Source organism: Podarcis melisellensis (assembly GCF_964234715.1).
Source record: "Podarcis melisellensis genome assembly, chromosome: 2".
NCBI lineage: Eukaryota > Metazoa > Chordata > Lepidosauria > Squamata > Lacertidae > Podarcis > Podarcis melisellensis.
In genome coordinates this window covers 33,777,476-33,804,325 of record NC_138529.1, presented here as the reverse complement: position 1 = coordinate 33,804,325, position 26,850 = coordinate 33,777,476, and the positions used below count along the sequence as shown (strand labels likewise).

General features: G+C 46.5%; 1 protein-coding gene across 1 annotated transcript in view; it reads right to left on the bottom strand.

Moving 5' to 3' along the window:
- MYO15B (myosin XVB) overlaps window positions 1-26,850 on the bottom strand; it is an 83,038-nt gene that overhangs the window by 23,568 nt on the left and 32,620 nt on the right. The window contains exons 25-46 of the mRNA XM_081896670.1: window positions 22,774-22,831; window positions 21,672-21,802; window positions 20,493-20,588; window positions 16,814-17,049; window positions 16,545-16,723; window positions 16,017-16,089; window positions 14,740-14,937; window positions 14,544-14,638; window positions 13,844-13,947; window positions 13,529-13,610; window positions 12,140-12,253; window positions 11,555-11,655; window positions 10,768-11,133; window positions 9,720-9,816; window positions 8,259-8,366; window positions 7,871-7,994; window positions 6,591-6,672; window positions 5,289-5,511; window positions 3,785-3,900; window positions 3,059-3,118; window positions 2,761-2,836; window positions 1,900-2,027 (exon numbers count right to left, since the gene is read on the bottom strand). Coding sequence (XP_081752796.1) covers window positions 1,900-2,027; window positions 2,761-2,836; window positions 3,059-3,118; window positions 3,785-3,900; window positions 5,289-5,511; window positions 6,591-6,672; window positions 7,871-7,994; window positions 8,259-8,366; window positions 9,720-9,816; window positions 10,768-11,133; window positions 11,555-11,655; window positions 12,140-12,253; window positions 13,529-13,610; window positions 13,844-13,947; window positions 14,544-14,638; window positions 14,740-14,937; window positions 16,017-16,089; window positions 16,545-16,723; window positions 16,814-17,049; window positions 20,493-20,588; window positions 21,672-21,802; window positions 22,774-22,831 — 2,847 coding nt within the window. The remainder of the gene's footprint in view (window positions 1-1,899; window positions 2,028-2,760; window positions 2,837-3,058; window positions 3,119-3,784; window positions 3,901-5,288; window positions 5,512-6,590; window positions 6,673-7,870; window positions 7,995-8,258; window positions 8,367-9,719; window positions 9,817-10,767; window positions 11,134-11,554; window positions 11,656-12,139; window positions 12,254-13,528; window positions 13,611-13,843; window positions 13,948-14,543; window positions 14,639-14,739; window positions 14,938-16,016; window positions 16,090-16,544; window positions 16,724-16,813; window positions 17,050-20,492; window positions 20,589-21,671; window positions 21,803-22,773; window positions 22,832-26,850) is intronic.

Sequence of the window (26,850 nt, the reverse complement as noted above, 5' to 3'; positions counted from 1 at the left end):
GCGTCAGAAAATCCTGCAGGGCAACCAACTCTGAGATGTGTCCATTGGGGGCCAGACCAAGCGAGATGGAGGGATAGAGAGAGAAGCTGTGGTGTGTTCCAGGTGTCCTATGTCTCATTTAAACCAGGTCACGTCACTTTGTGTGAACAGCATTGGGATGCTGTGGTGGGTGGAGGTATGGCCCAGAAAACTTATCATGCTTAACGCTCCACACCTAACAGCTGCCGGCCTTGGTGGTTCCAGTGGTGGAATGCAAGCAGATGGCCTCATGTTCATCCCACAGCAGCTCACGTGTAAGAAAAGGATACTGGAAGTGGGTGCTGGAAAAGGCCCTTCTCTGCTTGAGACCCTGGAGATCTGCCACTAATCAGTACACTGGGCCAGGCCAATATATATATAGTTTGAGCAACCATTAAGGCAGCTTTCTATGTTGCTCAATAAGGAAGCAGAGCAGCATGACATGCTGAGCAGAAAAGTTATTGCCACTCAACTAGCTGTTGATTAAACTGGGCTGGAGAACTTATTCACCAGGGAAAGGGCAATACGACAGTATCTCCTTGCCAATGAGGTCATTTCCTAAGTGCAGGGAGTCTCTCCCTCTCAATACGCACATTGGCCAGCTTTCAAATATGCAACCTCCCAACTGCGGCATTAAGTTGTTGAGGTACAACAAGTTTCATACACACACATTGGATTGTTCTGAATGCATTTGGTTTGGGCTTTGAGGATGTGTTAGGCCTGCTTGAATAGTACCACCATGTATATATGCAGAGCATTTCAAGCATTCTGAGATAGACACATAAATTATTTCCTTATTACATTAGCCCTGTGAGGTACTATTTTCTTACTCCAGCTCCAACCCTTGCCCCCAACTGCTTGAAGATAGGACACTGAGGGGATCATGGCTTGCCTAAGACACCATACAATCAGGTAACGGATGGGATTTGCTTTAACTTGAAGCTTATAGCTTCACAGTTGCACCGATGAGCACTTACTGTTCCCAACCCTAACCCTGCGGAAAGCCATCTAATTAGACTTTAATTTGATTTTGACCTGTTTTTAGGAGGTAATTCACCGTATTTTTCGCCCCATAGGACGCACCACTCTATAGGACACACCTAGTTTTTTGGGGGGGGGGATAAAGGGGAAACAATTATTTCCCCACCCCCCAGGCACGGGGCTGGCGCGGGGGAAGCCCGAGCTTCCCTCGACCCCAGCCCCCAGAACAGCCTGCTATCCGCCACGCCGGTCTCCCCAGGCTTGTGGAGAGCTGTGCAAAGCCTGGGCGCACTCTTCAGCGCGCCCGAGGCTTCAGAATGCAAGCAGCTCTGCGCAACCTTTGGGAGCCCGGTGCGGCTTGGCACCGGACTCCCGAGGGTTGCGCAGAGCTGCGGGAAGCCCGGGAATGTAGGCAGCTCTGTGCAACCCTCCGGAGCCTAGTGCAGTGCGCACCGACCCCTCTTGCTCTCCAGGCTTCAGCGAAAGCCTGTATTCGCCCCATAGGACGCACACATTTCCCCTTCATTTTTGGAGGGGAAAAAGTGCGTCCTATAGGGTGAAAAATATGGTAATTATTGTTTGATTTTATATTAATGTTATATATCTGATGTTAGCCGCCCTGAGCCCAACTTTGGCTGGGGAGGGCGAGATATAAATAAAAGTTTGTTGTTGTTGTTTTAACTGTTTAAAACATTTCAAGTAGTGACCTAGGCAGGGTCAGCACCAATGTTGAATAGAAGCTAATAAAAGGGTGAGGGACATAAACGAAACACCCACCCAACTTGCAAGCAAAACCCAAGAGAGTCTCCCCCGGCCCCACTACAGGAGATAAGGTCCCAGGTCTCTCAAGAACAAAGTGTGCTATAAGACAGGATATGCACATATGTAAGTCAAGCTAGCCTGACTTACCTTAACTGGGAAAAGGCGAGAGAAATAGTTGGCCCAGTTATCACGAGCAGCTACCACAATCCTCTTCTTTATCCCATCATCTAGAATGGAGCTGGCATCCAGGCCCACCTGGAACTCCACTGGCAAGGATGCAGAAAGGAAAATGTTTAATCAGCAGAGACAGGAAATGGTTCAAATTTGTCATTAGTAGTCTTAACAGAGTTAAGCTGTGCTAACTCTGCTGGAGAAATTGGCTCATTCGTATCTTTAGTCAGCCCCCTTAGTTATGCAGCACCAAACCCCAAACGTTTCAAGCAAGGAAAGCAAAATTCTAGAAGCAGGAATCTGATATTCTGATAGCAAAATCACCACCCCACTTCTTTCTCTCACCTCTCCCCACCCCCCGCCACCAAACCTCACAATGCCTATGACAGCAATGTCTCACACCAAATGTAACTGAAGACAAAGACGTTATATGTACCTCTGTTATCCATGAAAATCAGTAAAAACTTTTTTTTTAACCTGTTTAAATGTTGCATTAAATGGTTGTAACTCACCCTGGGATTTTAGAGTGAAGGACAGGTAATATAATACTATATCTGCAAAAATGTAGAGGCAACTCTAACATCTGTTGAATCACACTTGTGGAACGAAGAGGAATCTTAGGTGGTTGTTTGATAAGTTAATAAAATACCGAGGCAGCACAAAGTGTGCTATAAGACAGGATACGCACATGACAGTCCACACATCCCTAATGCACAGCCTGTGGCAAATGCATCCAAGAAGCCTTTTTAATTCCAGGAAGAAACTGTATGTCCCCAAGATATATGGGGCATGGGTTAGGGTTGAGTGGTTGGAGAGGGGGCTGCTTACCCAACAGGTCTTTCATCTTACGCTTCTCCTCTTTGGAGATCCGAATGCATGACTCCGAATAAGTGTCTGTCATGATCTGAGAGGGAGCAAAGAAGATAGACTTTGATTAGACTCACATACGTCTTACTGGAAACGTCAGTCCAAGAGCTTTGAAGCTCAAAGCAGAAAGCAGGTGCGTGGATTTAAGAAGGCACAAAAACCCAAGGAGAGGAAAAAGGGGAAAGAAAGAAATGTTCAGATGTTAATGGACCAAGAAGAAGGAAAGTGAGTTCCCACTCCCACCCCCACTGCTGCTCACCTGGTCACATAACAAATTTAAGCAATAAGGATGACTGAAGTTTTCCTTGGGGTAAAAAACCTGTTGGGGAAACAAACACAAAGCTGTCTTCAAAACATGTATGCATTCCTCTCTCCATCCAAGCCAGCCAGTGATCCAGTGCACTGGTGTGAGTTAATTTTTTAAGGACACAGTTTTGACAGAAGTTCAAAGAAGAAGAACAGCTGATTCTTCACACAACTCGCCCACCCAACACACTTGCCATAGGGAGAGTGAGGAGACCCATTCTTGCTCTTCATCTCCTGTCCTCCTCAGGGCAAGACATGCAAACATGACATAGAGAGTCCAAATCAATCCCTATCACAGTGTGTGGATTTATATCTGCCCCGGGCCTTGTGGTCATCACACCTATTCAGAATTTATTTTCCTCCTTTACCATTCTCAGGATTATTCCTACTCCAAACCTGCAGAATTTATCACGGTGGGAGAGACCATGAGGCCGTGCCATTGCATGTCTTTACCACAACACTTTTTTTTTGCGCTTTCTAGAATGAGGGAACACACTGAGATGGTTCCAGCTCAATTTGAAAAGCAGGACAAAGCAGAGCAGTGTCCGTGACAGGTCACATGACCAGGATTCCCAGCTCTTGTGAGATGCTTCCATCGCAGATGTACACGGCAAAGTCGGATTAACCAGTTCTCCCACTTCCAGAAAACAGCGTTGGGATGCAATGGACCTTGACATACCTCTTTGCGTAGGAAGAGCTTCCAAGTAGGGTTGGCATAGGAGAAAGTAACACTAGCAGAGTGTCCTAAGAGCTGGGTTCTGATCCCGCCGTCTTCCACCACTGTCAGAGCTGAGTCTAAGTGTAACAAAAGGGATGTCAGAAGAAGGGATTTATTATTATTATTATGGTTGCTTCACCGTTTATATGTCACTTTTTCACCAAAGCAGGCCTCAAAGGGGCTTACAAATCAATATATTGTGGTACTGCCAAGTTTTTCACTATCCACCGTCATGTTCTCCCCAAAATAAGAAAGCATCATTCATCTAACGCCCCTTTTAGGGGTTTCAGTAAAGATTGTTGTAGATTTGTTGAATTGTTCAGATTTATAGTCTACCGTATCCATAAGGTAGGTAAAAAGCTTTCTAAAACAACAACTTACTAAAAGGGAAGTGTTTTTGCTGGTTGGATGAATTTCTAAACTGCCCTACATTACAAGGCTCCCCAGGCTGTGTACGATTTAAAATAATAAAAACGAACACAAATAACTGAATAAAAGAACAATACACAGAAGCTAAAGCCACAGAGTAAGCAAAGTCAGCAATATCCTGAAGAAGACATTTAAGACCAGCTAACAGTCCAAGCTGGAACCACTGCCTGATGTCAAATAGATAACAAGGTAGACGTCATGTCAGCTTCTCAAGACGATTCATATGCTGGGCACTGAGAAAACTCTCCTTGGTCTCCACCTGAAGAGAGACTCAAACAATGGCCTCAGATAATAATTTTTATTAAGGGTTTTATAAAGAATGATACACACAATAATAAAAATGGTGGTCTTTGCGATGAAAAGAAGGGCTTTGGCAGAGGCATGTGGAAGAAGACATTATTTCTAACAGGCCTCTTATCGATAATGACCAGCACTTTGAATTGTGGCCCATACCACAGTCTTCCCCAACATGTGGCTCTGCAAATGCTTTGACTACAACTCCCATCAGACCCAGGGAAGGCTGCCCCAAGGTGCATACACACTACAGTGGTACCTCTGGTTACGAACGTAATTCATTCCGGAAGTCCATTCTTAACCTGAGGTACCACTTTAGCTAATGGAGCTTCCCGCTGCCACCGTGCAATTTCTGTTCTCATCCTGAGGTAAAGTTCTTAACCAGAGGTACTACTTCTGGGTTAGTGGAGTCTGTAACCCAAAGTGTTTGCAACCCGAGGCATTTGTAACCTGAGGTACCACTGTACATACATTTAAAACACATTCGAATCACATCCTTTCCACCAGAAAATTCTGGGAACTGCAGTTTAATCTTCATGGAGTTACTATTTGCAGCAACGCTTAATAATAAATCACAGTGCCCGGGATTCTTTGAGGACAGGAAATGTGCTTTGAATGGATAGCGAGCACATAGCTCTGCACCCTAAAGATGAGCCACAGATAATCAGCAGGCACAGGGGATGAGAAGATCAACTCACTAATCGCAAAGTCAAGGCTGCAGAGTCTAAGCTCCTCCACATACCTCTCATGCCAGTTTCTTCTGAAGCGTAGTCCAAAGGAAGGGCTGGTGGAGGTTGCAGGGGGGGAGGAGGAACCTCCGGGTTAGGAGGGGAGGTTGGTGGCGGCCGAGCAAATAGGTTAATGAGGGGCAGCTGCTTTTCTTTGATGGAGCTGGACAACTTGCCAGGTGGTGGCAGTGGAGGAGGAGATGCTTGGGGGCTCCCCTCTGGTGATGCAGAGGACAGCTGTTTGCGTAAAGAAAAAGCAAGGCGGAAGAGAAGCGTTTTAAACATGGCCACAGGTCACACCTGCAGCCCTAGAGTAGCAACATGGAAGGCTGAAGAGCAAACATACTGCTTAATTTAACCCACTTAGCAAAGCTTTCTGGCAGTAATCTTGGAGACAAGAGGCATCCGTGTAGCTACTTCTCTGGATAACCCACTCCAGCAGGCCTGGACTGGAGGGTTAAAGTAACCATATCAGTAACAAGACTCCAGGTGACTTGGGTGTGGCAGGGAAGTTACCCCCAAAGTGAGCTTATTGCATTGTAAATCAACAAAAGGAGGGAGGAGGAGGAGGGAGAAAGGTTGTTTTCTGCTGCTCCAGAGAAGCGGACACGGAGCAATGGATCCAAACTGCAAGAAAGAAGATTCCACCTAAACATTAGGAAGAACTTCCTGACAGTAAGAGCTGTTCGACAGTGGAATTTGCTGCCAAGGAGTGTGGTGGAGTCTCCTTCTTTGGAGGTCTTTAAGCAGAGGCTTGACAACCATATGTCAGGAGTGCTCCGATGGTGTTTCCTGCTTGGCAGGGGGTTGGACTCGATGGCCCTTGTGGTCTCTTCCAACTCTATGATTCTATGATTCTAAAAGTTTGCCTTCCAAGGACATCGGGATCAGAGTTAGTGGTGAATGGTTCTTAACGAAAATTGTGATACTTTCCTCATTTCAATCTCAAGCATCTTTCTAAAACCCAAATAAGCTTCAACCAGATGGCTCTCACGGGACATGCTTCTAAAGCAGAGGGGCAGACAGAGGGGTGGTGGTAGTACAGCAAGTATGTATCGATAAAAGTCTGGAGCCTTCTGATATCCAGTCACACTTGGTGTGTGTGTGTGTGTATATATATGTTTGTTATTTGTCCTATTTGTATCCCAATTTTTCTCTCTAAGGAACATGTAGTGGCTTATATGGATTTCTCTCATTTTTATTGCCGCCCTGACAGCTAATTGGAGAATCCCAACAGGACTTTGGTCGCTGACCACATTGGTTTTTCTAGGTGTGTCGCAACAGAAACCATCTGGAAGTTACAAGCTATTACTCACCTGTGAGTGTCCCACAATCCCCAGCTTTGCCAGAGCTTCCTCCTTTGGGTCATTCTTCTTCACGAAAGGTTTAGAGACGTTTCTGTAAGTTAAATAGGAGGGGAGAAACTTAAAACCAGCTCTGGTGGAGTTAGCTGCATGGGCCAACAGTAAAAGTCAACAAAACGCCTGTCCTCAGAGACCCTTCTTCAGACAGTCTCTTACAAAGGCAATTGGACAACTCTGTCGTTCCTCCCATGTTGGCCAAAGAACAGCTAGAGACTTCTGCCCATGTTGGGTTGCTATGACAAGGTGGTTCGTGCACAGGCAACATCCAGCCCCTTGGGAAGTTCACGGTTTGCGAAGCAGCTAACCGCATTGGCCTCGCTGGGCCCACTGCGTCAGTCTAACCAGCCAATAATAGCAAGCAGGCTAGTGATGCCACTGGCACAGTGAGGCATTGCCAGGGAAAGGGTGCCACAAAGGCCTCTGATAACAAGTTGGAGTCACGGAGAAGGTGCACCAATGGTGTGTGGTCAGTGTACTTGAGGGATTAGGCTAGTCTCCTAAATGTTCATGGTAAATTATGGTATTAATGCCTGGTGCCTCCTTCTGAAGCCGGGCTTAGGGAGGGAGGTGCAATGCGACGACAGGGAGGGGGGCGTGATGCTCACACACACAACATCCCCTCCCCCATCGCCCTTGCAAGCTGGCTCCTCTGGCCCTAACTCAGGGCTCAGCAAACTTTTTCAGCAGGGGGCCAGTCCTCAGACCTTGTGGGGGGCCAGACTATATTTTTTTGGGGGGAAATAATGAATGAATTCCTATGCCCCATAAATAACCCAGAGACGCATTTTAAATAAAAGGACACATTCTACTCACATAAAAGCACACTGATTCCCGGACCGTCCGCGGGCCGGATTCAGAAGGCAATTGGGCTGGATCTGGCCCCTGGCCTTAGTTTGCCTACCCATGCCCTAATTGTTCTCCTACAAAAAATTTCACCGCACGCCACTGGGTGGCACTGAGATTAACTCAGGTGAACTCAGCTGCGGCATAACAAACCAAGGTTAATCCAATCATACTTTCTCTTTAACCAAGCTTCATAAACGAAGGATAATGTTAACAACGGTTGGCATTAACTATGGCTTTAATGTGACATGTGGACAAGCCCAACATTGTGGCAACCCACCAAACCATTAGATGTTCTCTGATCCATGGGGCAACCATGGAAGCTTCTGCAGGCACAAATATCTAAAAGGAGTTCTAATTCCGTGACCAGGCTCAGGTCCATTCCTCACCTGAGTGGGATGATGGGTTTTGGTGGTGGGACAGGCTGAGCCTTGTGAGTTTTGATGATCCTCCGTATCTCCTGGGTTGGTTGAGAATGTTGGTCATTTTCTGTCTGTGTAGAGTGTGGCGAACCTGCAGCAGAGAATTAAGAGAAAAGGTGTGCGCGCTTGTTTTCTAAATAAGCAAAAAGATTTTGCCTTGTTTCTACCTTACACACATCTCTACCCCTGGCTAGTTCTTTCTATGTAGCCCCTTCCCAATCTCATGTATAAGTATTTTGCTACTTCCTTATTTAGCTGCAATCCATCTCCATTACTGGAGCTAGAATGGGCAAGTGAGGCAGCCAGCAAGGAATGAAAAGGCTCTGCGAAGACTATATTCATGACCAGAACTTACCTGAATTTGGTTGTGGGCTAGTCTCTTGGTCTTCTGATGATGGTTTATTTGGAGGTGTCCACCTCTTTGGAGAAGGAGGTGCTTTCTTCACATGACTTTTCTGCTGCCCTGTGTGGAGAAGCAGGGGCAATCAAGCACCAACAATTTCTTAAACCTGGACTGGCAGCATCAGTCCAGTTAGAATACCAAATACAAACCACTGTTGGTTGAAAGGAACTTGTAAATCAGCCCCATATTAGCAGATCAACCTACATCAGGCCTGGGGACTCAATGAGCCCCTCCTGGCTTCTCTGCCTGGCCCTTAGGATGTTCCCCAAAACACCCCTTCTCCCTAAACTGACTGTGCATCCTCCTTTAATGTTTTTTACAGTCGGACCTTGGAAGTCGGAATGGAATCCATTCTGGAAGTTCGTTCGACTTCCAAAAGGTTCGGAAACCAAAGCACGGCTTCTGATTGGCTGCAGGAAGCTCATGCCACCAATCGGAAGCTGCGGAAGGTCAGACATTTGGGTTCCAAAAGAATGTTGGCAAACCGGAATACTCACTTCTGGGTTTGCGGCGTTCTGGAGCAAAAACGTTCGGAAACTAAGCTGTTCCAAAACCAAGGTACAACTGTACAGTGGTACCTCGGGTTAAGAACTTAATTCGTTCTGGAAGTCCGTTCTTAACCTGAAACTGTTCTTAACCTGAGGTACCACTTTTAGCCAATGGGGCCTACTGGTGCTGCCGCACCGCCAGAGCAGGATTTCTGTTCTCACCCTGAAGCAAAGTTCTTAACCCGAGGTACTATTTCTGGGTTAGCAGAGTCTGTAACCTGAAGTGTCTGTAACCTGAAGCGTCTATAACCCGAGGTACCACTGTATTTATTTTCGGTGATAGTGTGCCACAAGCACAGCAGAAGGGACATAAAACGTGTCATACCTTAGGTGAGAGTTTAGTAAAGTACACACGGATATAGATCAACCTTCCTTAACCTGGTGTTTGCAAGTGTTTTGGACTACAGTTCCCATTATCCCTGACTTCTGGCCATGCTGGCTGGGGCAGATGGGACAATATCCACAGGGCACAAGGTTGAGGAAGGCTGCTAAAGATGGTGGTGAAGAAATGTTCCTAGTAGGATTTACCGGGGTGGGGTGGGGGCATTTTCATCCTCAACCCAAACAGTTGAGCCATGGAAGCACAAGACTGACCTGTCAATAGGGGTTCCTCATCTTGCCTCCCATTCACCTAGAGATACTTATTTTTTCCTTGGCAGAACTCAAAAGAATGTTTATCCCCCAGGAATGCACTCGGGTTCTTACAAAACACTGGCACTTCCCTCAGGAATGAATTAGTACCACAAAGCAGTTAATAATTATAGTAATTTGTATTAGTGTGGAGCATGAAAATATACTGATGTGTAAAAATGGAATGATGCCCCATCTGGGATGAAGCCCAGGGCAACAGCATGAAGTGGCTCACCCATTTTCTGGAAGAACTCAACTTTCTTCTGGAATGACTCTCGAGAGATGGGGTCCTCTCTGATGTCTGAGGACTGGTTTCCGTGTAGCAGGGGGATCTAGAACACATAACCCAATATGTTCCTCAGTTAGGCCTCACTGACTGATCCTAGTCAGGGATGTCTGAAAAAACGAGGAGCCATCTCCCCACCCCATATATAGCATTTTGTGGCAGTTCAGTCATGCCCAACTCAAAGCTAGTTTAAAAGAAACCCGTGCCTGGGCTTTAACGCTGCAAGCTGCAGGTGGGAGCTCACATGACTAAATGCTCCCCATTAAGGTTTTTTTTAAAGGAAAACCCCAACAAAACTAGATGTCAGGGAAAGAATTCTGGCTTTCACCTTTGCATCTTTTCTATATAGAGGGAACCTCTTTTTGTATTGAGTAGCATTCAGTCATGTGAGCCCCCACTTGGACACAGGTTTAGAATGTTATCTGCTGTTTGTGAGAATCAGATCTGAGTTCTAACAAGCTAATAGTAAAGGTAAAGGGACCCCTGACCATTAGGTCCAGTCGAGGCCGACTCTGGGGTTGCGGCACTCATCTCGCTTTATTGGCCAAGGTACATCTTCCGGGTCATGTGGCCAGCATGACTAAGCCACATCTGGTGAACCAGAGCACTGCACGGAAACGCCGTTTACCTTCCCGCCAGAGCAGTACCTATTTATCTACTTGCACATTGACGTGCTTTCGAACTGCTAGGTTGGCAGGAGCAGGGACCGAGCAACGGGAGCGTAAAATCATAAAGCAGCATGGCCAGAGTTCAGCTCTTTCTCTCTTTAGAGTCAGGTGTGGGGAACCTTTGTTGCTGAACTACAACTCCCAGATGTTGCTGTATACAACTCCCATCATCCCAGGCAACTAGCCTTGCTTGCTGGGGGTGATGGCAGTTGCAAATCAGCAACATCTGGAAGACCAATGCTTTAAGGTTTGGTTTTGCAGAAACCACACTATGATGCAGAAGTCGTGCGGGCATTTCTACAGAGGAATACTTGCTGGACACCCAGTACCGGTGCTGGTGGCGGAGATGGAGATTCTTGTAGATCAGGCAGTGATGCATCTTGCTTGGTGGTGCTTTTGAGGCTCTTGGATTTAGCAGCTGGAGCTGGCAGATGTGGAGGAGGAGACAGTCGCCTTGGCCTTGAAGATTCTGGTGACCGTTCCCGTGGTGACACTCGCCTCGGCCTTGAAGATTCAGGCGATCGCTCCTGTTCTGATGCTCGACTTCGCCTTGAAAATTCAGGTGACCTCCTCTGTGGTGATGTTCGTCTTGGCCTTGAAAGCTCAGGAGACCTGTCTTTTTGCTGGCGCTGTTGCTCCTTTTGCTGCTGCTGCTGCTGGGAGATTGTCATGGCTTGAAGGGTCATCTGCTGAGCCTGAAACATGAAATCCAATTTTTCAGGAGCCTTGGCCTGATCAACATGGCAGTTTCAGGCTTTTAACCCGGGGGATTTTGAGACTAGTAGATACATATTGGAGGAAAGAGAAGGGATGAAGCTACTGAGACCACTTATATGTTTGTTTGTTATTACAGTTAATTCATTAACTGACTTCTAAACCGCCATCCCAAGGCGATTTATACATAAAATAATTAAAAACAGTTAGGAACACAAAAACAACATTTGAAAGAAGAATTAAAAACCTAACAACCGGACACTTGTGGTGCATAATAAACATTTTAGCAGGCGACTGGCAAGTGAGACATGATTCATGGCAAAAGGCAACAGCATAGTTATGTTTCCAAAGCTCCTTGTACTCACTTGCTCATCGCCCAATGTTCTTAACCCTTTCACTTACCATGAGCATGGCCTGCTGGTTGATGAAGGCTTGTTGCTGTGCAGCTATCTGGTTTGGATCCACTGATGGCATAATGGGCTGAGGCTGAGGCATAGCCATAGCTGAGTGAGAGAAAGAGGCATCTATAAAGGCTCATCAAGCTAACGTCTGAGATCCACATAGTATGTGGTTACTTCCTGTTGAATGCACAGCAACCAGAGCCTCTTCCTCCCAGATGGGGATAATATTATCAGGGGACAGGACTGCAAAATTCAACACAATTCCATACTAACTCTCCTCTTTCCAATACTATATTCAGTGAATCCAAAAAAGCTTGTAAAATAGTTGTTAAACCATGACTGAAGCAGAAGTACAGTTGCAGAGTACATTCCACATGCTTTTATGTTGTTTGTAACACATTGAGGCAAGAAGACTTGTTTTTAAACTTACACATTTTCTTCTCAGCCTTCTTTTAGCAAGCCAGTTGGATAGTAAGAAAAGAGACACAGGGATCTATTGTGCAAAGGATGAATGACAGCCTTCCCCTCTGCCCCACCTCAAAATCTCCTGCATTTCAACCTGTTCCATTTTCTGTATTATTTTTACCTGGCATTGTTCCCATTCCACCAAGCGCTGGCATCATCGGCATGGTGGCTGGCATCATTCCGCCCATGACGGGCATAGGTTGGTAAGACGGCATGCTCATCAGTCCCGAATAGCCTAATGGAAGAAGGAAAGACTGGCTTGCTGTGTCTCGTGTGAAAGTTATCACCAAGTTGAACAGCCAGACTTACTGATGGTCCTGCTCACATGCACCGGGCAAATCCCCACCCCGGTTTCCATTAACTACTAATCTTCACACACACTCCATACCTTTGGAGCAAACCTAGAGGCTGCCGGCTCCATCCTTGTGGTACCCGGCTAAGTATCTTCCCAAGTCAGAACAAGCAACCAGACATCACCAAGGACAACAACAGCACGCAATGCACACAAACCACCACATACAAACCCCTTGAATAACTAGAGAAGGCTGGGAAGGCTGGAAGAGAGCAGCAAAGAGGAATTTTAAATTCCTGCCCAAAATGCAACACCCTTCTTTTGGTTTCTCATTTTTTTCAATCACATTTTCGTAGCAGGTTGTTTTTTTAAGTCATCATGAAAAGTTAGCATTTTAGTGTGCACCTCTCCTCCTCCTAGGCACCTCTTTGCATGTAATATCCCCTAAAATGATGCATTTTTGTATGTTACTTTAACTTATATGTGCATTTTTACGCAATGCACACTTACCCCTAATAAACACATTCCTGAACACTGTTTCGTTTGGAGAACAACATTACAAAAGTCAGAAAAGTGCAGATTTTGGTTTCAGGAAGTCATTTCATATTGTTTCAGGAAGTGTGAATTAAGCAGGTTCGCATTAAAACAGGAACGGAACCAAATTTCTCCCTCATCTTTAGTCAGCAACCACCACCACAAAGTAGGAGCCTACTACTATTTGGCTCTAGGGAAGGCAATTATTTCACCACACGTAGAAATATGATGGAATGGAGAAAATGAAGGACTCATAGAAATGCTTATTATTTGGGGGGAAATGACATTCAAGGCAAAATCCTTAAAAAATTATATCTCCTAGGACTTGCACTGAGATAACCTTGGCGTAGTTGGCCATATAGTGAGGGTGCTGCTGGGCATTCTGGGTATGGCAACCATTGCATGTTGTGGAAGCAGGTCTCTGCCTGATCCTGTAGGCCTGACAGAATTTCCTAGGGCTTATACATGTCCAAAGTGTGCATGTATAGAATCTCATTATTCACATCCAACAGCATGAAGTGTGTGCCAGGTATATAAGCATAATTCCACACACATCTTAGATCACATACAGCTTAATGCTTGCTAAAAGAACAGCCGCTGGTGGCCATCATCCCCAAAGGACCAAACCCTGAACTCCCTTCCCCATCATGTACAAATGTTGGATCTTTCCTGCTTGGGTCGCACCTGAGAAGGCTCCATGGTGAGTGGGTCCAATTTTCCCACCTCCTTTCATGCGTCCAGTCAGATTCCCTTCACTCTCCATATCCTGCAGAGAAGCAAGAGACCGCCCAACATTTAGTACACAGCTCATTTGGTCTTTGAGTTCAGACAACTGAACGTAGGACAGGGTCGTAATTCACTATGAATTACATGAATGGTCACTACAGATCTAAATGCTAACAAACGAAACGGGAAACGGAAAGGCAGACTTGTTGGAAGGACAGTGCACGAGAAAAGGAGCAGCAAACAACTGAACAGATGAGAAATGAGCAGACTTACTGGCGTCTGACTCCTGGCCCCATGATGCAGCAGAGGCATGAAGAGACCGTCCACATAGTGATCCAGCCCTCCAGCGGATCTGGAGCTACCTCTGTAGCTCGACTCTGTTGGGAGATGGAAACAAATCAGGCCAAGCTCCTCCCTACTCTCTTAGCACCATTTGTGCTTCCCCATGCTAATTCTATGGATGTGGGTGGCGCTATGTGTTAAACCACAGGGCCTAGGACTTGCCGATCAGAAGGTCAGCGGTTCGAATCCCTGCGACGGGCTGAACTCCCTTTGCTCGGTCCCTGCTCCTGCCCACCTAGCAGTTTGAAAGCATGTCAAGTGCAAGTAGATAAATAGGTATCGCTCCGGTGGGAAGGTAGACGGCATTTCCGTGCGCTGCTCTGGTTCGCCAGAAGCGGCATAGTCATGCTGGCCACATGACCCGGAAGCTGCACGCCGGCTCCCTTGGCCAATAAAGCGAGATGAGCACCACAACCCCAGAGTCGGCCACGACTGGACCTAAAGGTCAGGGGTCCCTTGCTAATTCTACAGCCTCAACATTTTCTCTTTAAGTCTCCCGCACACACTGAACACACACAAAGCCCACATTGCTTCAAAGCCTGGAAACCAGACACTCAGGTTCACACATTCCTTGTTGCTGTCCAGCCACCTTTGAATTTAGGACCATCACTGCCCTGAGATTGGGACTCACCTGAATGAGCGATGTTGTCTAAGTCTGGAGGCAGGGGGGGTGGGGGGGCGGAAGGTGCCCGAATGCCTGGAGCAGGGGGGATGTCCAAGGGCATCCTGCCAGGGGAGAAAGCCAGTAAGGTCACAGAAGCAGAGGTTTATGGGAATACGATCGAGGTTGTAGCTGGGGACAAGAGGCAAGGAAGGAGGTCACTCACCTATCTGAAGAGCTCTGATAGGAATAGCTCTCATCCCACTCTGGGGTTATAGGATAGTCAGGGGAGGATTCAGAGGGCCAGTTGCCTTCCTCTATTTCTCCAATGAGATCCAGCACAAAGTCACAACCAGGCAAATCCTGCCACGCCTTGCCTGTGAACATGGACACAGACCAGCCGCGAGGTACTGTATCCAGGCCCCTGAAATCAGCAGAGGGAGGGGACATTACGACACAGAGAGGAAGTGCGTGGTGCCAGAAGACAGGGGTGAGAAAGAAGGCGAGAGCAGAGCCGTTATTCCCATTGGGCTTAGTGGCGCGTTGTGCCATGGCGCCAGCCTCTCAGGGGCACCCCAGCAAGTGGGGGAGCTGTGCGGCTTTGCCGGCGGCCTCCCCTTTCCCTGCATGCCCACCAGCTGCACCCTGCCAACCATATGGCTGGTGGGTATGCAGCTTGCCTCCCAAGCCTCAGTGGGAGGAGAGCGATCCCTGCAGAGGCTTGGGGAAAGGTTTGACAACTCTGGGAAAGGGGGGGGGGGGCGCCAGAGGGATCTTTGCACCATGGCGCCGGATATGCTTATGACGGCCCTGGGTGTGAGGCAGAGAGGGAAAAACAAAAGGCTTCTGGTTTTGCCCATGCTGGCTGGGGCTGATCAAGAATTGTACAGTGGTACTTCGGGTTACAGACGCTTCAGGTTATAGACTCTGCTAACCCAGAAATCGTGCTTCAGGTTAAGAACTTTGCTTCAGGATGAGAACAGAAATCGTGCTCCAGCGGCACAGCGGCAGTGGGAGACCCCATTAGCTAAAGTGGTGCTTCAGGTTAAGAACAGTTTCAGGTTAAGAACGGACCTCCAAAATGAATTAAGTTCTTAACCCAAGGTACCACTGTAGTCCAAAACACTTGGGGGGCACATGAGGTTGGGGGGAGGCCACTGCTCTTTGAGGAAAAAGAGCTGAACTCAAGCCCATGAATACCACTCTTCTCTCCAAAGACAGTCTAACTTCTCCAAAGCATGAAATGGATTTCCAGTGAAAAAAATAAAAAAGGGAAGGTGGGAGCTCAAACATTCATTTTTATGACTAAAGACAAACTCCAACAGCCTGGGATGAGGAAGTAATAACACGGCCTGGGGTTGGTCCTTACATAATTATTTACCCTTCTCATGCTGCTGCAGAACACGCTGATAACAGCCTGAGGCTTTGCTGACCTCAAAGATCAATTGCTCTGACAACAGAAACTGTCAGATCAAAACCTACTCCTTTTGCTTCTGCGTGTACCTTGAACTCAGGATCCAGCCTGCATATTGCTCTCCTGTTGTCCAGGACTCCACTTCGGCTGAAAGCCTCTCCTCTAAGCCAGGGAGGAAAAAAGCGAAAGACAAAATGCTAAAATAAAAGCCTTACAACTGCAAACTGCAACATCAAGGAGGGTCCGGTCTGGAAATACTATTTGTTCCCAACAATTCTGATGGGTATCACAGGCAGATTTAGGGCAGTGTGAGTGGTGCAGTCACATCAAGCACATAGCCAAGAAGGGTGCCTTCTCAAAACCTGGTAAGCGCTTGCCCTGCTTCGGGAAGGAGGTGTAGGGCTCTGAAAGGGTCCTAGAGTCCTCTTGCCTCCCTCCTAAAGCTGGCCAAGCGCTTACTGGGCTTTGGGAAAGAGGTAGAGGGCCTTGCACATCCTTCCCGAGTCTGGCTTAAGTTGGTGCCACGAGGGCTGTGGTTGAGGGCTTCCAATGGTCTTGCACGGGGCGGCATATTACCAAGGTCTGCCCTTGTGAGGATGCTAAGCATTCGCTGTTACCTTTGTAGGTGTAAACATCCAACACCATCTTGCCTTTCCTCTGATTGGCAGTCCACTCCAGCTGGGTGGGAGGAAAGCTACGGGACACTTCTGGGTCGCTTTCCATCTGCTTCATTGACATCAGGAGTTTACGCTGGCAAACGCCGTTATATCCATCCAGACCATGGTCAGACACAAACCTGTAAGCCAAAAAAGCAGAACCCTTCCGTAAACGGCTCCATTTTATGAGTGGCGTTTAAAAAAAGTGGAGAGCGGAGCCTTTTTCTTACTTCAGCAGGGGCTTCTCCAGAGCTGGAGAAGGGGCAAAAGTGCCCAGGAGGACAGCCATCAACACACAACCTCGTTGGCCTTGCTCCAGGTCTGGGTTCTTCCACACCTGACTGGCCACCTGGCTCAACAGCTCATTGCGCAGGGAGAGGCTGGCCAGCCCTCGACTTGCTATATAGTTCCCCAGGAGTTTTTCTTGCCAGTCCTGCAGGTCTTTGTCATTGATGAACCGCAAGATCTGTAAGGGAACCGATAAAGGTGTGATCTGAGTCAGGCAGCAGGCCTCAAGTGACAAGATCAAGCCGCCATGTCTTTCCCCACCTTGATCACCCTCTTGGAGAACCATTGCAGGTAGGAACAGAGGCAGCTGGCACTTGCAGCAGAACTGTGCCCGAAGCAGATTACTTCGCTTTTGCTGCACACACAAAAATGTAGTGGGTTTTTTTAAAAAAATTGAGTCATTCCTCTTCATCTTCAACATGCTGCTTTCAATCTAGATTGAGTCTAGATTCAGCCCTAAACAAGGGGGTGGGGTTACTTGATCTGCATTTGCAAACTCTCCCCTTGATTAGGTTATCACCCCTGCACATGCCCCAGGTGAATGGAGGAGGGAGTGGCGATTGTGATCTTAGGATACCCCAACCCACAATGCCACAACAATGTGGACGCACCTCCAGTTTCCAGGACCACCTACAATTGTTTTCAAATGGACACATTGTAGGGTAATGCAGAATCAATAGGCAATGAGCATTTGTTTTTGGAACGAAACTAGTTTCTCTCTGTGCTTTTCGGGGGCAAAAAATGTGCATGAGATCTGGATTGCACTCAGCCTCCATGTGCTCCACTGCTGCTGAGCTACATGCTGGGGAACGGTTTTGCCCATTGTGCAGGAAAGCCCTTCAATATGTCCAAGGCTAAGAGTGGAGGAATTCTTGTTCAGTTGCTCGGACCTTGAGTCTGCCCTCATTCTTTCTCATTCCACACCACACATTTAGAACTCAGTCCATGCCTATTTAAAACACATTTCTTTCAACTCAAAGATCCCTGGGAGCTGTGGTTTGTTAAGAGGAATTATAGCTTTGCAAGGAAAAACTACATTTCCCAGGATTCTTGGGGGGAAGTCATGTGCTTTAAATGTATGGTGCAGATACACACAATGTGCAAGCTGGATTAAATGGCGACTTTCTTTTTTTTTCTTATTACAACAAAACCCTGTTAAAAAAAGAGTTACTTAAAAGCCACCATCTTCCCATAGACAATTAGTTAAAAAGAAAACCGCCTTCCTTCAAGAATCGTTAAATAAGTAGCGATGTGTGAAGGGGTTTAGTAGTACATACACATTGTATGAGTCAAACTTATTCTTATCTCCATAGCCCTGGTCCTCCCTCGGCCTCCTCCCTAAGAATAGCTTCTCTTCATGATCACAGCAAAGTCACAAAAATGATCCACCAACTGCTCAGTTCCTTCAAGTTCTAAGAACCTATAAATAAGAATGGAAACTGGTGGACAGTTAAGGACTAACTGGAAGGCAGCGTGCATCCTCTCTCTAGAGCCAGTTACCAGAACTGATTTGCGAAACATGCGGCCAGTGGATCAGTTGTGGTCACTTCCCGCTTCCCAGCACAATGGCTTCTGAATGATTCCGAACATAAGAGTGGCAAGTCCTGAGCCCCTGCATGCTAACAGACATCAAGTAACACATTAATCGCCCTGCGGTCTCCCCAACAAGAGGATTTGAGAGGGAAGACATAGAATACTGTGAAAACAGGAGAGAGGTGAGAGTGTGCAGGAGGCGGCCAGAGAGACTGGAGGGCAGAGGGAGAAACAGACTCGTTCTTTTCCTCTGAGTTTTGGGGGACATCTCACCCTCTCTGCTTCCCCACTCCTTTACACCAGTGACTCTGCACACAGAGTGAGAAAAAGGGAAGGCTGGCAAGCAGCTGCTTACATCCTTTTGTTGTGAAGCCAATGCTGTCAACTCCCCTGTTGCGCATGACAACGGTGTGGCCTGGGGTGGGGGAGAAGGGGAGTGCACAGGTGGCCCTAGTGGGGTTAGTGGGGAGGGGTTAGGCTGTGTATCTTTGTGTGAGAGGGGGCGAAAGTCCATCAACAAAGCCACAACGCCCGTGGGAGCAAGACACCCTTCTCCAGACGTGTGGTTAATAATTTGCCACCTCCCTTTCCCCTCCCTGCCACCACCCAAAGAGAGATGCTCTAAGTGCCAAGTCTACATTCTTCTCCCCTTCACAGGGTCTGGGAAAGGAGCAGCGCCGCAACCCTCACTTTGCAGCTTCTTGTTTGTTGCCTCTCAATAGCAACATCCTGCAGGTGGAAGTGCGAGGAGGAAGCAGAGCAGGGGGAGGTCCCAAACACTTCTCCTGGCCACTCCCAGTATGGGGTGCTACCTGTATGTGGGAAGGAAAGAGTGCGCCTCTCTAGGAGCACCCATTCTGCCACCTTGCATTTACAGCAAAAATGCTTCACTATTAGACTTGGCTTCTCCCTTCTCTCTCTGTCATGTGTGTGATAGAGAAAGAGGGAGGGGGACAGAGAATGAATGTGGGGTGAATAGACAAAGACTGCATAAGCACTGAACCTTTACAACGCATGAAATAATAATAATAATAATAATAATAATAATAATAATTATTATTATTATTATTATTTATACCCCGCCCATCTGGCTGGGCCTCCCCAGCCACTCTGGGCGGCTTCCATAAAAACCAAAAATACAGTAAAATATCACATGTAAAAAACTTCCCTGAACAGGGCTGCCTTAAGATGTCTTCTGAATGTCAGGTAGTTGTTTATGAGTTGAAAAGCTCATTCCTCACACCCACCCCACCTGGCAATGTATTTTGGCCACTGTAGTCTACTCCTCACACAGAGGTACAATTCCTAGCAACCCTTAGTAAACTACAGAATGCTTTGAGGGGCAAACGAGACTCAGAATGTGTATAGTATTCAGCCAAAAAAATATGGGGTGGCTCTGGCCCAATCCATATCAGGCATGTGACCCCCTAACCAAATGGAACCCCTAAGAGAATGGAAGCCTTGACAGGCCCAAAAAAGAAAGCGAGTTTCCCAGCCCCACCTCCAGAAAAAGTGATACCCAAGCCTGTGTCTCCATTTAATCTCCCAGAGCTTCTGCTGAATGGAGAACAAAGGTGTCTGGGCCTCAGGTACCTGCACCCATCTTGGGCCCCACAATCCTTTTCTCCCCTCTTTTCTCAGTTGCTCAGCATTTTCCTGTTCTGGATTCCTCAGTAAGTCCACAAACGCAAAGGAAGCTCTCTGAGTTGTGGAAGAGTTCCCTTGGCATCTCTCAGTCCCCCATCTGAAGAAGCTGCCAACTACTCCTTTGTGATAGCAGAACAACCCGTTGGCAATGAAGCCCCTGACTGGAAGCACCACAGTGTAGAAACACAACACCCCACCCCACCCCCAGCCAAGCATGCAACAGGTCATCTTTGTGTCTAGGTCAAAGAGATTTTGCAGGCTTCTGAAACCATACTAACACTTTGCAAAGCTTGCTCCCCAGAGGAAAATCAGTATAGCTGTACACACCATGGGCTGTGATTCCCTCCTTCAAAGCTCCTTTGAGTGGGGGGGATGGGACCATCTCCTATCTCCAGCGAGGCCTAGCTACTTAACTGCTTGCTCATTATTTTTTTTCCTTACCACTTTGTTGAGCTGCAGAGCACTTTGCCTCTGCTCACCATCCAGTCTGGTCAAAGGCTGTTGCAGGGGCTGCCCAAGGGCAGGGAAACCCACTTCCTACAATGGACGAGGAACAGAAGCGCTGAGTTCATAAGCAGCATTACTAATGTTAGGCAAAGTGAAGACACTGTGATGTGCATCGCTCTCAGAGCCACCACTGTTCAGGTAGGGCAAAGCAAAGGGCCTTTTGTTTCCCCCAATCATTTCTCCCATGTGACAGCAGCAGAGTTGACAGCCAAAGTAAAGAGGAAGGGTGAAGAAGCCCAGTGGACTGGGGGGCTACAGGTGCAAGAAGGAAAGATCTAGATCAGTGTTTCCCAAACACTGGGTCTCCAGCTGCTTTTGGACTACAATTCCCATCATTCCTGACCACTGGTCTTGCTAGCTAGGGATAAAGGGAGGTGTAGTCCAAAAACTGTGGATTAACTATGGGTTAAGCGGTGCTGTGGGTTAAACCACAGAGCCTAGGGCTTGCTGATCAGAAGGTTGGCAGTTCAAATCCCCGTGACGGAGTGAGCTCCCGTTGCTTGGTCCCTGCTCCTGCCAATCTAGCAGTTCGAAAGCACGAAGTGCAAGTAGATAAATAGGTACCGCTCTGGCGGGAAGGTAAACAGCATTTCTGTGCGCTGCTCTGGTTTGCCAGAAGTGGCTTAGTCATGCTGGCCACATGACCCAGAAGCTGTATGCCCGGTCCCTCAGCCAAAAAAGCAAGATGAGCACCGCAACTCCAGAGTCGTCCGTGACTGGACTTAATGGTCAGGGGTCCCTTTACCTTTAGTCCAAAAGAGACCCAGTGTCTGGGAAAGACTTATCTAGAGCCTTTCTTCCCGCAAAACACTCAGATGATGACCATCAAATAGAGGGACTTTTACTACAGGGAAATAAACAGAACTGAGATCTGTTTTGACAATGAATTAAGACTGCCTTAAAATATGGCAGGCTTTCCTTTGCTTAAGGCATTTAAGTAGAGGCTAGACAGCCATGGGTCAGGGATGTTGTAGTTGCATTCTGCACCTAGGATTGGACTGGATGGCATTTCAAGTCCCTTCCAACTCTTAACATTTTATGAAGTGAATGGAAGAGACAATGATGGCCGCTGGCTTTTCTAGTGAACTCCAACTTTCCGAGACAACCTCCTACCTGAAAATGCGACCTTATGAACGCAGAGAATGGAAAGCTATTGATGTCAGGTGGCAGAGAGAGATCAGCCTTTGCTTTAACTTCCGGAGGGGAGACTTCTGTGACCTGATTAATTTGGGCATGGTGGTGACCTGCAAGACAGGAAAACACTAATAATGTTAGCTCAGTTGGTGAGGCACACTCTTGCTTTTTTTATGCGGCTACTGAGATCAACAGGGATTTTTTGGCTGTCCAAACAAACACTAAGCGAAAGCAATAACCACAACTTTAGCTACAATGGGCGGGGGGGGGGGAGGAAGAACCTAAGAAGTGCCTGGTCATCAGGTCAATGGCCCATCTGGTCCAGCATCCTGTTCTAGCAGTGGACAACCAGAAGCAAATGCTTGGTGGGTTCTAGACTAGTTCACAAAGGTTCATGGTGAGGCCCAGCAGTGTTTATGCCCAGAATCCTTTGTGACAAGTAGTGGTTCTATGGCAGACACTCAAGTCCTTTGGCAAACAAATCAATGGCAAAAGTATCTCCCCAAAGCTTGGAAGACCATGCATGTATTAGCTATCACAAACTGGCAAGCACTGTCTGTCAATACAGTGGTACCTCAGGTTAATAACTTAATTCGTTCTGGAGGTCCGTTCTTAAACTGAAACTGTTCTTAACCTGAGGTACCACTTTAACTAATGGGGCCTCCAGCTGCCGCCGCACAATTTCTGTTCTCATCCTGAGGTAAAGTTCTTAACCCTAGGTACTATTTCTGGGTTAGTGGAATCTGTAACCTGAAGCGTTTGTAACCCGAGGTGCCACTGTATCTAATATTGAAATCGAACATTACTGGCTAGTGATCACTTAAGCAACCGAACTGCTGAAACAATATTTATACAAAGAGCCCTGCTTAGATCAGACCAAAGACCTATCCTGGCCAGCATTCTGTTCCAAGAGTAACCAACCAGATGCCACTAGGAAGCCCACAAGCAGCAGGACATTATGTAAGGACACCCTATGTAAGTTTACAAGACTTTTTTTTTGGAAGGGGAATTTATTTCAGCTCTACTCTAAAGCATAACACGTGTGAAGTGTATGGATTTTAGTCAAAGGCTCTCTGCTCACCTTCAGCCAAACGGAGTAAGGCAGCAAGCTCAGCAGGGATTTCCAGCCGTCGAACATCCTACAGAGGAAATGAATCAAAGGGGTGGTTTATTGATTGATTGATTGATTGATTGATTGAATAACTTTCCCCCTCTTTTAAAAATTAGCGTTTTGTTTTTTAAAAGAAAAAAACTCAAAAGAATACAACAGCAATCTATCCCTTCCATAAACAACTTAATAAACTAGGGTAAGTGGGTGGCTAGACTTGAATGAGCTGCTTCCCCCCCCCCCCCAAGAACCCCAAAATCTAGAATCCAGAGCGAGGTACAAAAGTCATGCAGTTTGAATGGAACAACAGAGTGCCTCTCTGAGCACACTCAAATCGTTGTTATTAAAAGCAGAAGATAGATGTTTCCACTTGATAAAAACTTCCATATTTAATACTTATGCATTGGTGTATGAATTCACCCTTAAGGAAAAGGAAAACAGGAAAAGACATACCATGTTCTATGTACAGAGGACTGTACCTGCCGGAATGCTTATGCGACAAAATCAAAATATGTGATTTTCAAACACCACCCGCTTCCCATGCAGTTAACGACTGATTAGTGATGTGGGATGCAGAGTTGTATGGTAAAGAAATACAGTGTGATGACCCATCGTGATCCGAGTGGCAACTACATTTGCAAAAAATAATAATACCTGGACAATGATGCCTCATCAATGAAAGGGGCTTAACAAACACAGAGTCTCTGCTATCCACTCGGTCCTGCTAGATATAGATTGAGGCGATATGTCAGGCCTCAAAATACGTTTGGGAAACTGATATGAATACAGAATTTGAAGATGAAGTTTGGGAAGCTTACTGGAACAAACCTACAATCGTTACAGCATCTAATCAAATTCAAGAATGTACAAGGTTGTACACAGATGGCACCTTTACGTCTGCACACATTTCACACATCTCCCCAACTATTGCCCATTACAACATTCAGTGCCAGTAAGTCTGACATGTTATTTACAATGTAAAGCTAAGATTTTAATGGAAAAACCAAAATTTTAATTATCTTTTAATAAATTGTCACAGGAAGGCCTTCTGGAGAACAAATGAGTGCTTTTTTTTTTTTTTTTTGCAAGAACAGTTTTAATTTCTTCAGTAGCACATTTTGTGGCTGTTTCAGTCTAGCCTCAAAGGAGTTTAGTGTTCAAAGCAAACTATCCTCTCAGAAGTGGTATAAGGGGGGGGGGTTGTGCTGGCCACCTGCTGTGCCTCAGCTTTTTTTAAAAAAGTATATATTTAACACAATAAAGCAACATCAGGAACACCACTTGAGAGTACAAACTTGTTATTTGACCAACTAAAATAAAAGCATAGAATACAAACACAGCTGTGCATTATTCCTGCTCAGTTAAAAGACATTCAGAAGAATTAATTACTTTTCATCTCATAGTAACGCTCTCCACAAATCAACCTGAGTTTCTGAAAGCTGCTTTAAGTTCCTGTTCCTGTTTACATAGGTCAAGAAAGGCATCTAAGCCTGCCAAATTTATTCTTTTTTTTGCAGCTCATCTAATTACTCACCCAGTGAGCTATTCTGACAGCTTAACCAACACAGGGCCAATGCTAATAGGGTATCAATTGCCCCATTACTGCAGAGATATATTTTTTTCCCAAAGACCAGCTCCCAGAAGTCTCTAGCATATCCATACCTTCCACCCAGATTTCAATTAACCCTCTCATTGCAGTTCCCAGCCTGCTTCTGTGTGTCCTTGCAATCACCCCTGGTCCACCTTCCTATTCCTTACACTTCCATAAAATACCAGAGGCATTACAAAGGGTATTCACAGGTCAGATTAGGGAGAAAGGAAAGGGGCAGCAAAGACGATGTACGTCTATGATGTTAATATATGCTGTTAACCAAGTTGCAAACAAATTCCATACTATTTGATTTTTTGGAAAAAAGAAAGAACAATTTCCTATGCCCCACAAATAACCCAGAGATGCATTTTAAATAAAAGCACACATTCTACTCATGTAAAAACACGCTGATTCCCGGACCATCCATGGGCTGGATTTAGAAGGCAATTGGGCCGAATCCGGCCCCCGGGCCTTAGTTTGCCTACCCATGCTCGAAAACCTGCCAAGTGGAATCACTCTCAGTGACTCTTGATTATTTGCTTGTTTACCATCCACCTTTTCTCTGAAACCAGGGCTCAAGGGGGCTCACAAAAAGAAGAATGAATACAGACAAAACACACACATAATTTTTAAACAATAAGCTTTCATATATTTTAGCTATTAAGCTATCCATGGGATTAAAACAATGTAAAAAGCATATCTGCTAAAATGCTAACCTTTAAAACAAACAGGCACATGCATAGTGGCAGAAGCTGCATCTCATCTGCCACAGGCATTATGTAATGGGCACCAACAAAATGTGATGATTGCCTTACACAAGTGCTATCTTGAGTGACATCATGTGAATCACTTTAAACCAATGATTAACAATCACACTAAACCAATCATCACAGAGTGGAAAGATCAATGATTAAAGTCACCTGGCAATACCAGAGCTTGACAACGCCAAGAGGTTTTGCTGCCTAAAGTGGAGCCCAAATAGCACCCTCCACCCACAATAGGGTCAACGTTTTAGGAAGGCTTCTTGCAGCATTCAGACCCCAATCTCTGCCTCTATTCTCCCTTCCTGAGTTCTGCTGCCACCTGGAGAAGGTTGCTTTACCATGTTGCCTTTTGTGGCAGGGCCCTATTAAAACAACTGTGAGAGAAATACCAGAATTTTCAATTTGTATCTGCCCTAATGTTCAGAGTATTAAGGCGTTGCCAGAACCTGGGCATGCATGGACATCAAAGAACTCTGCTTTGTGCTTGCTAAATCTGCACACACACACAGCTGTGCCAGTATTCCAGAGGGATAGACAGATCTTTTTGTAGGGACAGACTAAGCACAAAGAGTCCTGGCAGTACCTTAAGCACCTATATGTTTTGGCATTGGTGTATCGGCACTGTAACTGCATGATCCATCTTATAACTGCAGGCACCAATTTCAAGAAAGTCGACACAGAACAGGGCCACTTGCAGCCAACGCTGTCTCTGACACACTAGAGACACCAAGGGTTCAACTAGACAATATGTCAACTCTGTAACTGTGTCCTTAAGAGAATGGCATTTTAAAAACACACACTGTCAGCCTGCAGTGTTGGAGTCAGATAATTTTAGATTTCGTACTTAGCGGGGCCTGATGTGAGGACCCTCTTTAGATGGCAATTAGTAAACAGGTAACGACTATTAGGTCCAGTCATGACCGACTCTGGGGTTGCTGCGCTCATCTCGCTTTATTGGCCGAGGGAGCTGGCATACAGCTTCCGGGTCATGTGGCCAGCATGACTAAGCCGCTTATGGTGAACCAGAGAAGCGCATGGAAACGCCATTTACCTTCCCACTGGAGCGGTACCTATTTATCTACTTGCACTTTGAGGTCCTTTCGAACTGCTAGGTTGGCAGGAGCAGGGACCGAGCAACGGGAGCTCACCCCGTCGTGGGGATTCGAACCACCACCTTCTGATCAGCAGGTCCTAGGCTCTGTGATTTAACCCACAGCGCCACCTGCGTCCCAGATGGCAATTACTTCACTTTAAAATGTGTAAGTGAAACCTGCTGCATTTGTCAGACCCCTCCTGTTCTTTCTGGCGAGAGGGACCCTGGACTTCTGCTGTGACAGCATCTCTGCCAGCCCAGCTGCCCAGTCCAGACCTTTGCCCACCCCCCACCCCACTATGGTCTCAATCTGGACTGAGGCCTCCATACTGGAGATTTACACAGGGGAAAACATCTCCCATTGAAGTGAATGGTAGTTATTCCCCATGCAAACCGGGGGTGTCAGCATAAAACTCTAAAACAAAGCTTTGGTTTCACAAATGTTATCAGGCTTTGCCAGATTATACCCTGTATTTAATTGACATACCATTTTCCAGACACCTGCGTTCCTCAGCACCTTTGCCCAGTGACTCGTTCCTCTGTAATCAGGACAGGATAAAAAAAAATCATGCATACTTGCAAGGTGTGTTCACTGACAGACT